Source organism: Monodon monoceros, unplaced genomic scaffold (assembly GCF_005190385.1).
Source record: "Monodon monoceros isolate NGI ecotype Baffin Bay Population unplaced genomic scaffold, NGI_Narwhal_1 Super_Scaffold_12, whole genome shotgun sequence".
NCBI classification, from domain to species: domain Eukaryota; kingdom Metazoa; phylum Chordata; class Mammalia; order Artiodactyla; family Monodontidae; genus Monodon; species Monodon monoceros.
Window position 1 is genome coordinate 132,942,658 of NW_021703768.1, and position 16,727 is coordinate 132,959,384.

The window sequence follows — 16,727 nt, forward strand, 5'->3', positions numbered from 1 at the left end:
TTTCCTTCTTTCATTCAATTTACCAAGCTTGTATCACCCATTCATTCCACATATATGTATCGCCCTTTATTGAGCACCTACTATGTGCCTGTTGCATATTAGTGCCCCAGTGCAGGTCAGACATACGTTAAATGAATAAATAAGGCAGGGAGGTAGGAAGCCAGGAAGGCAGACAGGAAGGGAAAAAAACCCAATGTCCTGGATGCCCATGGCCCGAGAGAGCCCCAACTGGCAGCAGTTTAGTCCCCACGTTCCCACTTCTACCTCAGCCAGAAAATTGAACCCTCTCCAGCCACCCTGGAGCCCATCAGCTGTCTAGGTGCTGGTCCGGCGTGTCGAGGAGAGGCGGCGCCCGGGGACCCGCCCCCTCGCCTCCTGCCTGGGGCGAGGTGGTGACGCCCGCTCCGGGATTCAGGCAGCCTCCGCGCCCCCGGAGGGCATGCGCCCCTCCGCGGGCAACTCGAGCACAGGGCCCCAGGCCCACGGAGTTGCCCAAGAGGCCGGGCGGGCGGCTCCTCCCCGGGGACCCTCCCCCTCTGGGGCGCGTCATTCTCCCCACCCCCGGGTCCGACCCCGGCTGTTCCTCGCACGCCGGCCACGCGGGGGACAAATCTCAGCCACCTGCTCCGGAGCCGGGGAGCCGGGGCACCGTCCGCCCCATGGAGCTGCCGGCCAGCAACACCAGCTGCGAGAACGGTGCGTGAGGCCAGCGGGGACCCCGTGCGCTCTGCGCTTCGCCTTCCCTCCCTGCTGCTCCTTTCCTCTGCGTCCTCTCCTGCCAGGGGGACCGAAACGGGGAGGGGGTCCGCATGCGTCGTCCCCCACTCAGTTCTCAGGCCCGTCTTGGGAGGGAGCAGGGTTCTGGCTGACTTTCCCCCTCTTTGGAGCTGGGTAGCTGAGGGGGGAATGGGAGAAAGGGGGACGTGCGTGGGAGGGAAGAGGCGGGATTTATCGATTGGAGCGGGTCTACCAAGAGGTGTGTGTGTGTGTGGGGGGTGTGTTTTATGTATAGTTGCTTCAGATTTTAGTACCTGCCCAGGTCTGTCCCCCTGGGGCTCATCAAAGACAGGGTAGAGGGCGCAGAGACTCACCACCCCCAAACCCACATCCACCTTTTAGGAAAAGGAGGGAAAGAACAACCCAGGAAAGGATAAGGAAAGATTCTGGGCTTTATGCTCAAGTTCTTATTATAAACCTGGGTAGTGGACTAGGCTCTTTACCTGCATTATCCCAGTTAATCCTTAACACAACTCTAGAAGGCAGGTAGATATTACCTTCCTGTCACCATTCTGGAAGTAGGGAAAATGAGGCTCTGAAAAGTCTGATGAACTTGCTCAAGGTAGTACAGTGGGGAAATGGAATATAGAACCAGGGCTCTTGGATTCTAAAACCTGTACTGTGTTCATCTCCTTTCTTGGTATTTCTCCATTTTCCTACCTGGTCTTGGTATGCAGCCTGTGGGATATCCCTGTTTTTCTAACTTCTCCTCTCCAGTGAAGCTTTCAAAGCGGGCCTGTTGGGTGTTAGCTGGCCTTGGTTTTCTGAACAATGATGCGGTCCATTTTCAGCCTCGTCTTCCCCTGGGGAAAAACATGTTCCCCAGTCTTAGTATATTCAGGAAGAGAAGCAGGAATCATCTGGCCCAACACCCATTTGTCAAGATGAGCACACTCCTCAGAACTGGATTTCCTTTGGCCATCAGCCCTCTCTCCTTTTCTTTTTACCCCTGTGGGAGGACTTGACTCGATGGAGGGCACTGTGCCCCTTGGATGCCTCAAGCCTCCCCCAAAGAGCCAGGCCCACCCTTTGGCTCCACCTGCTGGAGATGAACCTTCAGGAGGGTGGGGAAGGGGGTGGAAATGGGCTTGGCCTTCCTCTTGGGAGTCGCCCTCCTTGGCCCACATCCTCCCAGGTTCTGGCTCTTTTCCTGAATTCAGGGAACTCCCAGGATTTGACTCTTGCCCTAACTGAGGAACAGGAGTGAGCAGTCAGAACAAGTTTGATTAGGGACCCAGATGGTTTCTTGTCTCATCTTCTCTGGATTGTGACACAGGTGTTGGAAAGAGAGGTCTCCCACTGCAGAAGACACATGGGCGTCCCCTGGTGGGTTCCAGACCCAGCTCTGCCACCAGGCTTTTATGAGACTCAAGCAAATCCTTCCCCATCTCAGGGCCTCAGTTTCCCCAGCTGAAAAGAAAGAGGGTTAGACAGGATGCCTTCTAAGGGCTCTTCCAGCTCTGCTGTTCCATGCTTCTGTGCCATGGAAGAAAGGTCAACAGTGCCCTTCCTTTGTTACGCCAAAATGCCACTCTGTGCTCTAGATATGCCAAAGCTAAAGCTGCCTGACCTTTTGGACTTTGGGCCCTTCTAGTGCAGGCCTAGAGACCTAGCTTGGTTCAAGGAGAAGTGCCTGGCCCGGGCCTACATCCTTGGCACACGAGCCTGGGTCTTTGTGACCCACAGTTTGAAAAAGACCTACTACTACCAAAGGTCACAAACTCAGATGCTTATAGGGGCCGAGCACATAACAAAAATGACTGAAGGGAGCCGCGTGTGGACTCAGGGGAATCGCAAAGAGCACGTCCTGTCTAGGGGTAAAACCACTGCTGAGCCACAGCTTACTGTTGCCTATGGGACCGTGTGCCCAGCAGAGTAAGCAAAGGCAGCCCTGAAGCTGGACTTTCATGGGAAATCTCTGGATTTTTAGATGTTAGCAGGGAGCTCATGTTTTAAGGTAACCTTCAAGAGGCTAAATGACACCCCATCCCCCTTGCCACCTGCTGTGTCTGTGTGTGTGTGTGTTGTGTGGGGGGGGGGCAGGGGGCGCTGGTGACTGAGAGCATGAACTTCGGTATTATATGGGCTAGGGAAGCAATTCTGGCTACACCACTTACCACCAGTGTAGCCTTAGGCAGGTTACCAAGCTTATCAGGGCCCCAGTTTCTTCAGCTAAAACCCTGGGCATGACCACTCTGCCGTTTCCATGATAAGGGATGCTCCTGAGAAGCCCCAGGGTGGTGGGCCCTGGGAGTACCAGAGGATTATTGCCTGTGCTTTGTACTGTCTCCTTGAACTTGGGCAGCTTAGTTCTTCTGACTGAGGGTCTACCCCTCATGCCCAAGTTTGTCCTGTTGTCCTTGGTATTTGTGCCAGAAGAGCCAGCAAAGGTGTGCTGGCTCAAGGGCATGAGAACTGATTGACTCTCATGGACTCTAGGACTTGGAAGGAGAGCTAAAGACAGATCCTGCATGGAGTGGCAGGGACACTGACCTCTCTGAGGCCTGAAGGAGGCCTCAGCCCTGACCACAAGCACCAGAGGTCTTCGAAGTAAGGCCTGGGGATGGTTGGTTCTGACAAACAAGGATGCTCATATTTCACCATCTTCAGGCCTAGGAGGGGCTGTGGACTCCAGCCTCACTCCCTCCTGTTACCTGTCAGGACTCTGCACTGTGGCTGCAGTTAGGGATACGTAAGTGAAGAGGCCTCTGGGAGGGGAGAATCCCTGTATGATTCTGAGCTGTTGGAGGCCCATGTGCCCAGAGGCTGGGAGGGGATTCCTGTGGAGGCCGGGAGGTTGGATTCGATGAGGCCTGAGAGCTGTGGGGCCCTACGTGGTGTTGGGGGGGGGCCTAAGTCTAACTTAGTGGTGAGGTGCTGGAGTTCTGGAGACAGCCTGTGTTCTTAGGCAAGGCCTCCATTTCCACATCTATGAAGTGGGCATCAAAGACAGCACTTATCTGACACATGGTTGGAAGCAGTTGATGAGTTCACGAAGATAAGGTCCCTAGCCTGCATGCAAATGTCCCCAGCGTGACTCTCACCGTGGTCTTCCCTAGGTTCCCTGATCAGCCTGTACTGCTCCTCCCAACAAGTCCTGTGCCAGATCGTCGGTGACCTCAGCCCCCAGGTGCCCAGCAGTGTCATCTCCAACAGCTGGCAGGAGAGGTTCAGGCAGAACTACAGCTTCTACGTCGGCCTGGGCCTGGCCATCCTGTCCAGCTTCCTCATCGGCGGCAGCGTCATCCTCAAGAAGAAGGGCCTCCAGCGACTGGTGGCCTCTGGTGCCACACGGGCTGGTAGGCTCCTGGGGGGTGGGGGTGGATGGGGTGCTGGGTGGCGAGCCCTCGGCCAGCCCTGTGAACCTCCCTTCACGGGGTCCACTGTAGCGGTTTGAGAACCTGTCCTAGATAGGCACAAAAGGCTCATTGTCAGTCCCGTTGGGAGGCCGATCCACCAACAACAGGAGACCTTCCTTTATAATCCAGTAGTTCCTGAGAACTACATGATCAGTTAATTGGGGTGAAGACAGGGAAAAGTCTCAGGGCCAAGAATCAGAAACCCCAGGTCTAGTCCTGGTTTTATTTCTTACCAGTTGTGTCATCATAGGCAAGTCACAATTTCCCTACGAAATGGGAATATAATACCTTTGCCCAGAGCAATGTCAGACACTGGTGCGTCCTCACATACTATCAATCTGAGCTCCTTTATAGGCTACAAAAGAATTACTGAGTCTCTGTCCATAGGGATTTGCTTGTTTGAAAAATAAGACGTGTATCCATGAAACAATTGTTGAGAAAAGGACTCCTATGTTAAAAAATTTGTTCATTTAACCATCATTCATTGTGTACCAGCTGTGTGCCAGGTGCCATGCTAGACCTGGGGACACAGTGCCCTTGTGGGGCATTGAGTTGAGTGGAAGAGACAGGCAAGTCGATAAACAGTTGTTCTGTAGCATGTTAAATGCTATCATGGGGAAAATGAAGAATGTTATGGCAATATTTTGGAAGGCCATGTAAAGCCAGGCTTGAGGGGTAGGGGAGGTTTTCTGTAAGAGTTGATTTAGAAGCTGAGACCTACATGATGTGGAGATAACAAGGTGAGGGGAAAAGAGAAAGAAGTAGTATTCCAGGCAGAAAGAACAGCATGTGCAAAGGCCCAGGGGTGAGAGAGCATGAGTGATATTAGAAGCTGAAACTGTCTCAGGATGGCTAGAGCATGGAGGGGTAAGAGATGGGGTGAGGGCCAGCTCATGAAATGTCTTGTAAACCGGGCTCCAGAGTTTGACTGTAATTGTAAGTGACAAAGGTTTTAGGCAGGGGAGTGACATAGTTCGATTTACGATTTGAAAAGATCTCTGGTTGCTGGGTGCAGAGTGGATTAGGAGACAAGACTGGAAGGTGGGAGACCAATTTGGGGAGAAAAACAACGGAACTTGGGCCAGGAAATTACAGTGGGAATGGAGACAAGTGGTGAAGTCCAGAGATAGATTTTGAAGGTAGGACTTACTGGGTTTGGGTTTGGTGTTGCCCGGGCCCAAGGGGAGGATGAAAAAATGAGTCAAGGTGACTCAGAGCGCTCTGCTTTGAGCAGCTGGGGAAATGATGGTGCTATTTTCTGAGACAAAGAAAGCAGGAGGAGCAGGTTTACAGGAAGATGATGTGTTCAGGTTTGGACGTGTTCGGTTTAATGTTCTATGGGACACTGAGCTTTGGAAGCAGACTATTTGTGTTCCAATTCTAGCTCCTCAATTCCAGGTGATTATGATCCTGGGCAAGAAAAATAGTTTTCCTGCCTCAGTTTCCTCATCTGAAAAAATGGGGATAGGAATAGTTCCAGCTATATCTTGTTGTGAAGATATGTAGTATGTTTAGAAAGATGCTTAGCATGGAGTAAGCACCAGTATTAGTTTTACTGTGATCTAAGTGGGAGAGCCTGACAGACAGTTGGATACGCAGGACTAGAGCCGGGTGTGCTCTAAAATGGAGAGCTGTGAGGTGTGGGCATGAAGTCAGGATCAGTGGTCATTGCTGCTCTATCTCCTCTTCTGGACAAGGGTTTGAAAGGCCAGAGACCTCCCAGAGTGCCAGAAAAATAGCTGCTTCCACTCAGGAGAGAGCAGAGCAAGTATCACTGACCATTCAGAAAGGCAGTTTCCCCGGAATCCATTTTTTCTCCAATCTGCTCTTTCAATATCTTCTGAGATTTCAACTCAGAGTAAAATGCTCTCAGAGCACTTTTATGGGAGATTCTGACTGCTTGCGGAACCTGATGAACGTTAAAGACCATCTTAGAAAAAAGGGCATTCACAAAAAGCAACATACAACTTTGGGATTTTCACAAAACTGTCTAAAACCCGCCCTAATCATCATTATCCTCATTGCCAATACTGAGTACTGACCACGTGCCCGGCTCTGAGCCCATCGTGTGAACAAAGCAGACACAATTCTTGGCTACATGGAGCTTCCATTTTAGTGGGGGAAATTTCAGAAAATAAATAGATCAAATTATAAATGACAAGTGTCATTAAGGAGAAGAACTGAGTGTGACGAGAGAGAATCCCAAGAGGAAACAATAAAGGTAAGGGGACCAGGGAGGGCATTTTAGTGGAAGCAGCATTCAAGCAGAGACCTGTAGAGTAAGTGTAGATATAGGCAAATATTGTTAAGAAGACTACTCCAAACAGGGAAAAGCACATGCAAAGCCCTTAAGGCCAAAAAGAGCTCATCATTTTTGAAGAACTCAAAGACAGCCTGAGCAGCTAGACTGTAGTAGGAAGTGTGGCAGGAGAAGCCTTTGGAGAAGTGAGCAGGGTCAACACTATGAACAGGCTTGTTAGGGATTCTGGTCTTTATCCTAAGAGCATTTCGAAGCCACTGGCCAGCTAGAAGCTGAGGAGTGACATAATTCTTAAAAGACTCCTGGCTGGGCTTCCCTGGTGGCGCAGTGGTTGAGAATCTGCCTGCCGATGCAGGAGACACAGGTTCGTGCCCCGGTCCGGGAAGATCCCACATGCCGCGGAGTGGCTAGGCCCGTGAGCCATGGCCGCTGAGCCTGTGCGTCTGGAGCCTGTGCTCCGCAACGGGAGATGCCACAACAGTGAGAGGCCCACGTACCGCAAAAAAAAAAAAAAAAAACTCCTGGCTACTATGAAAGGAATGGATTATAAGGGACAAGAGAAGAACCAGAGGAGTCCTAGGAGGCAGTTGCCTCAACCCAGACCAGAGATGATAGTGCCTGGGAGTTGGGTGGTGGGGTGGCAGTGGAGTGGACCCACGTGAAATGCATTTTGGAGACAGAATCAGCAGGATGGAATGGATGCAGAAGGTGGAGCAGTGGGAGGGTCAGGTGTGATTCCCTGGTTTCTGGCTTAAGCAACTAGGTACACGGAGGTGCCGCTTACTGAGCTTCATTTGGTGGGTAGGGAGCATTTAAAAATCAGGAGTTCCATTCGGGACAGAGTTTGAGATGCCTGTGCGAGACCCAAGAGTTGTCAAGTAAGCAACTGGATATACATCAGGGCTAAGAAGAAAGGATCAGGGTGCATATATGACATAGGGTATCTAGATGGAATTTAAAACTTTGGAAGGGATGAACTCACCCAGGACAGGGCCCAGAAGCAGGCCTGGAGGCCTCACCACAGCTGACATATACTGAACCCTTAGAGACCGGCGAGTGAAGGTAGAGAAGGAAAGGTCCTGAGAAAGTACGGCCAACCTCTAACTTCATGCCCATTCCTTTCTACAGTGGACGGAGGCTACGGCTACCTGAAGGATGCAATGTGGTGGGCTGGATTTCTCACCAGTAAGTGGGTTCTTTGCTACTAAGGACAGTGCCCTATTGATGACAGAGGCAGAGATGAAAGGAGGGGTGGATGGGGCATTTCTGTCTCTATTGTGCAAGATATGAATCCAAGGCCCAGATTTCTAGGGGGAGAATCTAAACAGTCTTTGCAGGTAGAACATTTTACCTGCATCTCAGGTCACTTTCCCCATCCAAAGTCAGTCTTTCATCCATAAAGCATCTGTCCCCAGAGAGGTTTGTACAGAGCTGGTAGTGATAAAGGTGTAATTTCTCAACTTCCCCTGAAATTCAGGGAGCTATGACTGCCCGCTGGAGTCTTCTGGACTCCTGCAGGGCACAGCCTGGGACTCCTAAGTCAGCTGCCCCATTCCACAGGCAATTGTTGGCTCACTTAGAACATGGCTGGTCTGCCACCTAAGGTTTGCCCACATTTTCACATTCACACATTCCTTTCCACCCACCCTCCCTGGCTTTCAAACCCTAATTCTTTGGGACGGAAAATTAGCCAGCTTTCGATTTGTAATCCCCTAAGTCAGGTTTTGATCCCTGTCCCATTCACCATCTGCTTTCAAAGGGCAGACCCAGGTCATTCCCTACGAGCAGGGAGACAGAAGAGGCACTTGCAGGAGTCTGCAAACTGGAAACTCATATGGGGAGAGGTAGGCCCTTTGCGAAGGTCTGACTTTCTAACCACCCGCCTGTCAATCTAGACTATCCATAACTCCTCTGGGAAAGACGGCCCCGTGGACCATTTGGTACCTGGAGAATCAGTAACTGTAGCTGTGTCTTTATTTGATAATTAACACTTTCTAGAGCTTACCTTGAAGATACAGACCAATCATTCGCAGTCCCTGAGATACACTTAACCGTGCCTAGGCTAGAAGCCAAGGGACCTCGAGAACCAGAAAGCACCATGTGACCCTGGACTCCAGGCCACCTCCCTATCTTTAACATGGGAGGATTTGGTCAGGATCATCTGGGCCTGACCTTCAGATCAGATTCTGCAGGGAGACAGCATAAGGGTGGGGATTTTAAGGAATGCTGGTCTGGGATTCTGTGAATGATTGAACACTGAATGAAGCCGTCTCCACCCAGATTCATTTGGGCTGGAGATGGCGCATCAGAGCCACTGTGACCTCTCTTCCCCCTTAATTTCCTAGTGGCTGCCGGAGAAGTTGCCAACTTTGGGGCCTATGCGTTTGCTCCTGCGACAGTCGTCACACCACTGGGAGCGCTGAGTATCCTCATAAGGTTGTTGTCACCTCTCTTGCTGTCCCTTCCTATTTTCAGTTTGTTGATGTCCGGAACTGCACATGGGGTCCATTGCTACTTGCAGTCAAGGACCTGGGTCAGTCTCAGCTTCCAGAAAGAGGCAGTGTGCTGTTCAGAGCTCCGCACCCTTGGATGGTTTGCTGCCTGGGCAGTGAAGGGGCAGGCCAAGCCCAAACCAGGTGGAAGGGCTTCCCCTGCCACAAGGCTGAATGTCTCATGTCAGTGTTTTGGTGCCCCAATAGGAGAAGCACACAAGTTGAAAGTACAAGCCCTAGATTAACCCTCCCTGGGTTCTAACCTTATCTCTGCCACTTTGTAGTTACATGGCAGGTCACTTAACTACTCTGAGCCTCAATTTCCCATCTGCTAAGTGGGGATGTTCATAATACCTGCCTGAAGGCATTGGTTTAAGGACTAAATGAGATGCACAGAAAGTGCATGGTACAGAACAGGCGCTGAAGAATAACCACAGCTAACATATATTGAGGGTTTACCCTGTGCTAAATGTTCTAAATGTATTCCCTCATTTAATCCTCACAGCATCCCTACTAATTAGAAAGGAGGGGAGACCTGAGGCCAAGAGGGGTTAAGCATCTTGGCCGAGGTCACCCAGGTCCCAGGAGGCTGGGCCAGGATTCCCTCCCAGGCAGTCTAATTTCAGAGTCTGGGTGCTTAACCACTAGGTCCCATGGCCTGGAAGATGTTTGATGGTATTAAAGATAGCTGATATTAAATGTGTGTGCTTCCCATTGCCCCGTTCCTCCCAAGCTACAAACACAGTTCCTCTGTGGGGGTCCTAAGCCCCATTGGAAGCTGGCTCTGATTGTCACCCTAACCTTGGAGCCCCGGTAAGTCCCTAGCCCACCACACCCAGTACCTATAATTTCCTGTTTTGTTTTACCAGGTTGATGACAATTTTGCAGCATTTATGCAGTCAAAAACCAGAGAGAGCCGTGACTCACATGGCACGGTTGGCTGATGTAGCTGAGATACCAGTATTGCGTATCTGATTAGTTTACAGATTCCCATCCCAGGAAGTTGGGAGCGGCAGGGGATCCTCCACTGTGTGACCTCTGCCTTTGCTAATGCTACCGGGCGCTGATGAACAGGCATTGTGGGTAAAATGGTTTTGGGAGTTTTAGAGGAGAGATGGGAGACATTCAAAGGAGGTTAGACATCAATCCCCTCTTTCCTGATACCTTTAAGCAGGACTCATGAGGCTCATTGGGTTACCTTAGGTCAGCCAACAGGTTTTTGCCCTAAACTAATGCCACCTGTTTAAAGAAACAGAAGCATGCCCCAGCGATTGTACCTGTCTTGTCTCACCACCCTTCTTCCTTCACCTTTGCTGGCTCAATTTGGAGGATGTGACGGGAATGAAAGTCACATCACCAAGGAACAGCAAGGAACTGGAGGTGTTTTGTCCAGAAAAGACTCAAGGAAGTCAGGAGAATTCTTCTCAGTGAGGTGTAGAGGAAAAACCATAGGCTTTATAATTAGACAGAACTTGAGTTCAAATCCTGGCTCGTGTCTTACCAGTTGTATGATCTTGCCATCGTTTAAGCTTCTGTGGGACTCAGTTTTCTCATCTATAAAATGGACATATTTTACTTCTGAGAGTTGCAAGATGTTAGTGAGATAATAAATGGGAAGTTCTTAGCACAATATCTAGTATGTAAAGTGTGCCCAAGTGTCACTGTGGTTGTTTATATTGGCATATGCAAATGGAAGAAGGAATGGATTTGTTTTGTATGGCTCAAGGGATATGGGATGAGTAGAAACTACCATATTTTGGGTTAATAACAGAATGAACCTACAAGGGATTCATTTGCCTTGTGAAGGGGGGAGCTGCTTGCCGCCAGAGGTATACAAGCCAAGGCTGAAAGCCTTCTGTTTGCAATGTTAAGAGAAGATGTGCTCATTGGGTAGGAAGTTAGACAAGAGTGCTTTGAAGGGCTCTTCCAACTCTTCTCTTTGGGGATATTGTCAGTCTCTAAAATGAAAGAAATTCACATGTATGTCGTCGATTCCTCCAGCCCACACTGTAACCCTCCCCTAAATAAGTTTCTATTTCACACATTTCCTAGGGGGTCTAGAAAAGCTTTCACGTGTGAGAGTAGTGAGCCCTTGCTCAGCCCTCACTTTTCTCCAGGATGCTGGGACTGGGCTAGCTGCTGTAATCCCTTTCTCCACTTTCACATGCAGTGCCATCCTTTCCTCATATTTCCTGGGAGAGAGTCTGAACCTGTTGGGGAAGCTGGGCTGTGTGATCTGTGTGGCCGGTAGCACAGTGATGGTGATACACGCCCCCGAGGAAGAGAAGATCACCACCATCGTGGAGATGGCTGCCAAGATGAAAGACACAGGTAGGCTCCAGGCTCCCAGTGAGCAGGAAGGCACTGGGCGTGAACCATGTTAAAGGTCTGACTGGGTTCTGGCCATCTCAGGTGCTGCCATGTGGAGGAGGAGGCAGCAAGCTCAGGGAGGAAAGCTGATGGGCTGGTACTGAGGCTAGCTTACAGGTTCCCAGTCTGATAGGTAGGGATGCTATTATTATGTATTTGTTATGTGCCAGGTACTGTTCTAAATGCCTTGTTTGCATTGTCTTAGTTCAGGTTGTTTTAACAGAATATCATAGATTTGGGTGGCTTATAAACAACAGACACTTACGTTTCACAGTTCCGGGGATCACGATCAAGTCCTAGATCAAGGCCCGATAGATTCTGTTCATAGATGGCCAGCTTCTCGCTGTGTCCTCATCTGGTGTAGAGGGCAAAGGAGCTCTGTGGAGTCCCTTTTATAAGGGCAGTATTCCCTTCCTGAGGGCTCTACCCTCATGCCTGAATCACCTCCCAAAGACGTCACCTCCGAATACCATCCCATTTGGGATTAGCACTCAACATGTAAATGGCGGGGGGGTGGCATTCCATCAATTGCGTGTATTAATTTAATCCTACAAAAAAGCTCCTATGAGGAAGGTCCTAATATTAATCCTATTTTACAAAGAGGAAACTGAGGTCTTGGGGGTTCAATTAATAACTTGTACAAGTTATTAAAAAGTTGTGTTGCTGGAACTGGGACCCATGTTTGACTCCAGAGCCCACGTTCTCTTTTTTTTAATTTTTTTGGCCACACCAGGTGGTGGCATGTGGGATCTTAGTTCCCTGACCAGGGATCAAACCAGCACCCCCTGCGTCAGAAGCACGGAGTCCTAACCACCGGACTGCCAGGGAAGTCCCAAGCCTAGGTTCTTATTTATTTATTTTTGCGGTACGTGGGCCTCTCACTGTTGTGGCCTCTCCCGTTGTGGAGCACAGGCTCAGCGGCCATGGCTCACGGGCCCAGCCGCTCCACAGCATGTGGGATCTTCCCAGACCGGGGCACGAACCCGTGTCCCCTGCATTGGCAGGCGGATTCTTAACCACTGCACCACCAGGGAAGCCCCCAAGCCTAGGTTCTTAATGAGACATCCCATTGCCATGAGTGGAGGGCTCTAGAGGCCACTGGCATCCTCCCAGGTCAGGTTACCTGTCTCCATCCCCCACAAAGGGTACATCGTGTTTGCTGTGCTTCTGCTGGTGTCCTGCCTCATCCTCATCTTCGTCATCGCCCCACGTTATGGACAAAGGAATATCCTCATCTACATCGTCATCTGCTCTGTGATCGGGGCCTTCTCCGTGACCGCCGTCAAGGGCCTGGGCATCACCATTAAGAACTTCTTCCAGGGGCTGCCGGTTGTGCGGCACCCTCTCCCCTACATCCTGTCCCTCGTGCTGGCCCTTTCGCTCAGCACTCAGGTCAATTTCCTCAACAAGGCGCTGGACATCTTTAATACCTCCCTGGTGTTCCCCATCTACTACGTGTTCTTCACCTCGATGGTGGTGACCTCCTCCATCGTCCTCTTCAAGGAGTGGCACAGCATGTCGGCCGTGGACATTGTGGGCACCCTCTCTGGCTTTGTCACCATCATCCTGGGTGTGTTCACGCTTCACGCTTTCAAAGACCTGGACATTAGCCGGACCGGCCTGCCCCACATGCACAAAAACCCAACCCCGCCTCCCGCCCCAGAGCCCAGCATCGTTAGACTCAAAGACAAGAATGTTCTTGTGGACAACCTAGAACTCTCCAGCGCCCCATCACCAGAGAAGAAGCCCGAAGTATTTATAATCCATTCGTAAAGCTTGGAATACATGAGTGAGAGGGTGAGCCCTGTGGTACAGCCTGACTGCTCAATTTCAGAGCCACCTGGTTATTTTCAACACAACTCTTACCAGTGGGCTCTCTTTTCTTGAGACGTTCATTTATACCTCACCGCTGTTTCCGGGAGAAAAATCCCTACCCAGTGAGCAGTGGTGGCAGAACCTCCTGGAAACACAGCCTCAGTGACCAAATACCCTACTACACATTGGTGCCAGCAGGTCCCCTGGACCTCCTGTCCTACTTGTTTCCTCGGTGCCATCTCTGTGTTGTTGGGAAGAAGATAGGATTTGATCCGTTGAATGCAGCACAAGCCAAGAACTTCCCTGAAATGTTGGTCATCAGGAAATCCTTTGCACTGGTTCTCCTCCTGAGACTGATTCACCGTTCCTGAGCCCAAGACTGAAGTGCAGCTGGCCCTCCGAGGCCCAGAGAGCAACTCGCCATGCCTCCCGTCCAGAACCAACAGACACACAATTATTGTAAAATGTCTTGTTGCATTTGCCACCTCATCTTCGGAGACAGAGGCAAGACCTCAGCTGACCTGCTTACTGTGAAAGCCACCTGACGTCTCAGGGAAACACTTCCACCAGCCCCGTTCCCGGGAGCAGCCAGCCTGGAGGTCAGCATCTGTTTCCATCCACCCGACCCCTTCCCCACCCTTCCCTCTCTAGACACATCCTAAGGAGTCAGTCACGGAGACATTCAGGCAGTTATCTAAGAACTCAAAACAACACAACAACAACAAAAGGTGCTTGCTTCCCAGCCAAGCTATGCTGGCCAAGCCCAGTGTTTCATTTTGCCTCACTCTCCAAAGAGAACAGCGATTGCACTGCTCTTAAAAGTAGCCTGGCTGTCGAGCAGAATGCACTTTCCTTTTCCTCAAGGAGTAAACCAATATGATTTGGGGAGATGGGGAGAAGAGTAAGGGGCAGTCAGGAAAGCAGACACAGCCTCTCTGGAAACCAGGGGCTAACTTTTGTGTTTACTCTGGTGGTGAACCAAGAACCCAGGTGGAAAAGGCTCTGAGTAACTTGTTTTTTTTTGGACACACGGCGCGGCACGTGGGACCTTATTAGTTCCCTGACCAGGGACTGAACCCACACCCCCTGAATTGGAAGTGCAGACTCTGAACCACTGGACCGCGAGGGAAGTCCCCTCTGGGTAACTTCTGGGCTGAAGCCTTAGAGGCTTGGCCAGTGGGATCAGCTTTGAACTTCAGTGACCAAGTCGGGGGGTGTAAGCTCGGCACGGGGTGCAATCTGGCTGTTGACCAGATCGCCACCAAGTCCCCAGCTCCACTGATGAGCTGCCCACACTGGGAAGCAGTGTGTCACGACTGCTCCACCACCACCTGCTTTGGGGACTGCCTTTGGTCCCCTCACATTTGACCAGAGGCAGTCAAAAAACAAGAGCAGCTGGAGAGAGACATAATTAATATCCCCTCCCTTCCTGTCTTCTCTCCAGCAGCAAGAATGTGAGAGTTGATATGAGGACCATTGACAGGGAGGTAAGGGAGCCAGTATATCTGTAAAGAAGGAAGACCTGGCCCTCAGCCCCCAAGCTGGTGCAGAGCCTCCCCTGTGTAACTCCACACCCGTGCCTGTGTTTACGTCCTGTGCCCTAAGCATAGCCAAGCCCAGGCCAAACTGTTGCTGGCCTTGTAGCTCCAAGGAACAGACTGGCTTCCTGCACCGCCAGCCTCAAAGCCACAGTTTTTAATGAATGTGGATTTCTCTCTGTAACTAAAATCAATGCAACATGTTGGATCTTGAGAATGACTGTAATCTGAAGGCCCTGAGAGCGTGGTCTGCAGGGTCAGGAATAAAGTGTGTGTTTATTTATTTGAGTGTGTTTACTTGATACTTACATCTTGGCTTTCCTTGGACACGGAACAATTAAAGTGGTTCCTCTAGTGCCGGGGGCCAGTCCCCAATCTCTGGAGAGTTCTGGCTGCCAAGGAAGTCCCTCCAGTGCCTTCTACAGCCACGCCTTCACTAGAGAAGGAAAGGCTGTTTGGGAAATAGCGTCAGTGGAAGACACCCATCCCATGCCTGGGCCCTTACGAGAAGCCAACCACAGTGCTAAGAGCTTCACGTGAATACTTTTTTTTTTTGCGGTACGCAGGCCTCTCACTGTTGTGGCCTCGCCCGTTGCGGAGCACAGGCTCCGGACGCGCAGGCTCAACAGCCATGGCTCACTGGCCCAGTCGCTCCGCGGCATGTGGGATCCTCCCAGACCGGGGCACGAACCCGTGTCCCCTACATCGGCAGGCAGACTCTCAACCACTGCGCCACCAGGGAAGCCCCATGTGAATACTTTTAAGCTCTCACAAATCCTCAAGTCGATCTGTATCATTCATGCCGTGAGTGACCCCCAGACCTATTAAAACTAGACTGGCCTGTGTCCAGGTGCAAAGACAAACAGCTCCCTCGACTGGTCATGGGAAAACCCAGGGCTTTTCTATGGCTCAAGATCTTCCACGGTGGCCTCACAGGCTGGACAGACGGTCTCTGTAGGAACTCTTCTGAGGAGTCCTCGGTGATGGATCCTATCCAGGCTGGCCAGTGCAACATTAAAACAAAGAAACAAACAAGAGTTGCCAAACCAGACATTTCAAATGACAATTTAATTAAATACAAACAAGGAAAAAAGGCACCACAGCCCATTCAAGTATTTTGCATAGATATACAAATATTGTAAACAATTAATAGGTGGACGAGAGAAAAGAGGATCTGTTTTCTGTGAACAATCTCCCAAATAAAAAGAAAATTCACATTGCCCTGGATCCCAGATGCACACGTACATACACACAGTGGATGGTAAGAGAGGATGCATGGAAGGGTGACTTTGGGGGCACTTGGCTTGGATTCTGCAGAACCTCTCCTTTGCACGGTTCCCTAAGGATGGGTGGAGCACCTTTCCAGTTGGCATACTCTTGACTTTCTTGCGTGTCCAGCAGAGCTGTTACATACACATTTAACGCCATCACTGACTTTAGAACTGGTCCCCAATTTAAAACGCGCAAGTTTTCCATACCCTCGGCCAAATAAGAACAAATTCTGACCTAGGTAAGGGGAGGCTTTGTTCAAAAGGATTATTGCAAGAGATGGCGAGGGGCCATGGCCTCAGGGGGATGGGGCTATGACAGTACTGTAAGGTCTACAGTGAGACCCTAAGGTCTGCGAGCCTCTCAGAGCTGGGGCAGAAAGGAGCTTTTCTTTCATAGGGAGAAGTCAGTAAGGCTAAAAAGAACCCACGGCAAGCAGGCAGTTACCACTGGAGCCTGGTGCCTGGGCTAAAACTCCCACTGAGCCAGGTCGAGAGAGGGTGCAATCCCCCTTGATGTCCCCTGAGGTTCACATTTCAGAGATGCCTCCTAGGCTCTTAAGGAAAACACACCTACAAAAAAAAAAAAAAAAACCAAACGAACAAACAAAAAAAACACACCTAGGGTTGAAAAACTGGCAGGAGGCTAAGTTAGCTTCTAAAAAGATGTACATAGTCTCCATCTCAACAGAAGGCTGGTTAAGTCACTCCACCAAGCCTCAGTTAGGCTCCCCTCCTACCCCCCAGACCCTGAGCATGGACTCACCCTTGGCCAGAGCCAGCATACAGCCCCTTCCCCAAAGGCTGACCACAGAGATGGTCCCTGAATGTGGTTTTTTCCAGCCATG

General features: G+C 50.6%; 1 protein-coding gene across 1 annotated transcript; it reads left to right on the plus strand.

Annotated features, from left to right (window-relative positions):
• Positions 1-439: 439 nt before the first annotated feature.
• Positions 440-16,495, plus strand: NIPAL4 (NIPA like domain containing 4). Its single transcript, XM_029218809.1, is given in 7 exon segments — positions 440-502; positions 504-696; positions 3,837-4,076; positions 7,525-7,581; positions 8,742-8,832; positions 11,059-11,219; positions 12,403-16,495. Coding segments are annotated over 7 exon segments (1,434 nt in total). The 3' UTR covers positions 13,032-16,495.
• The last annotated feature ends 232 nt before the right edge of the window (positions 16,496-16,727 follow it).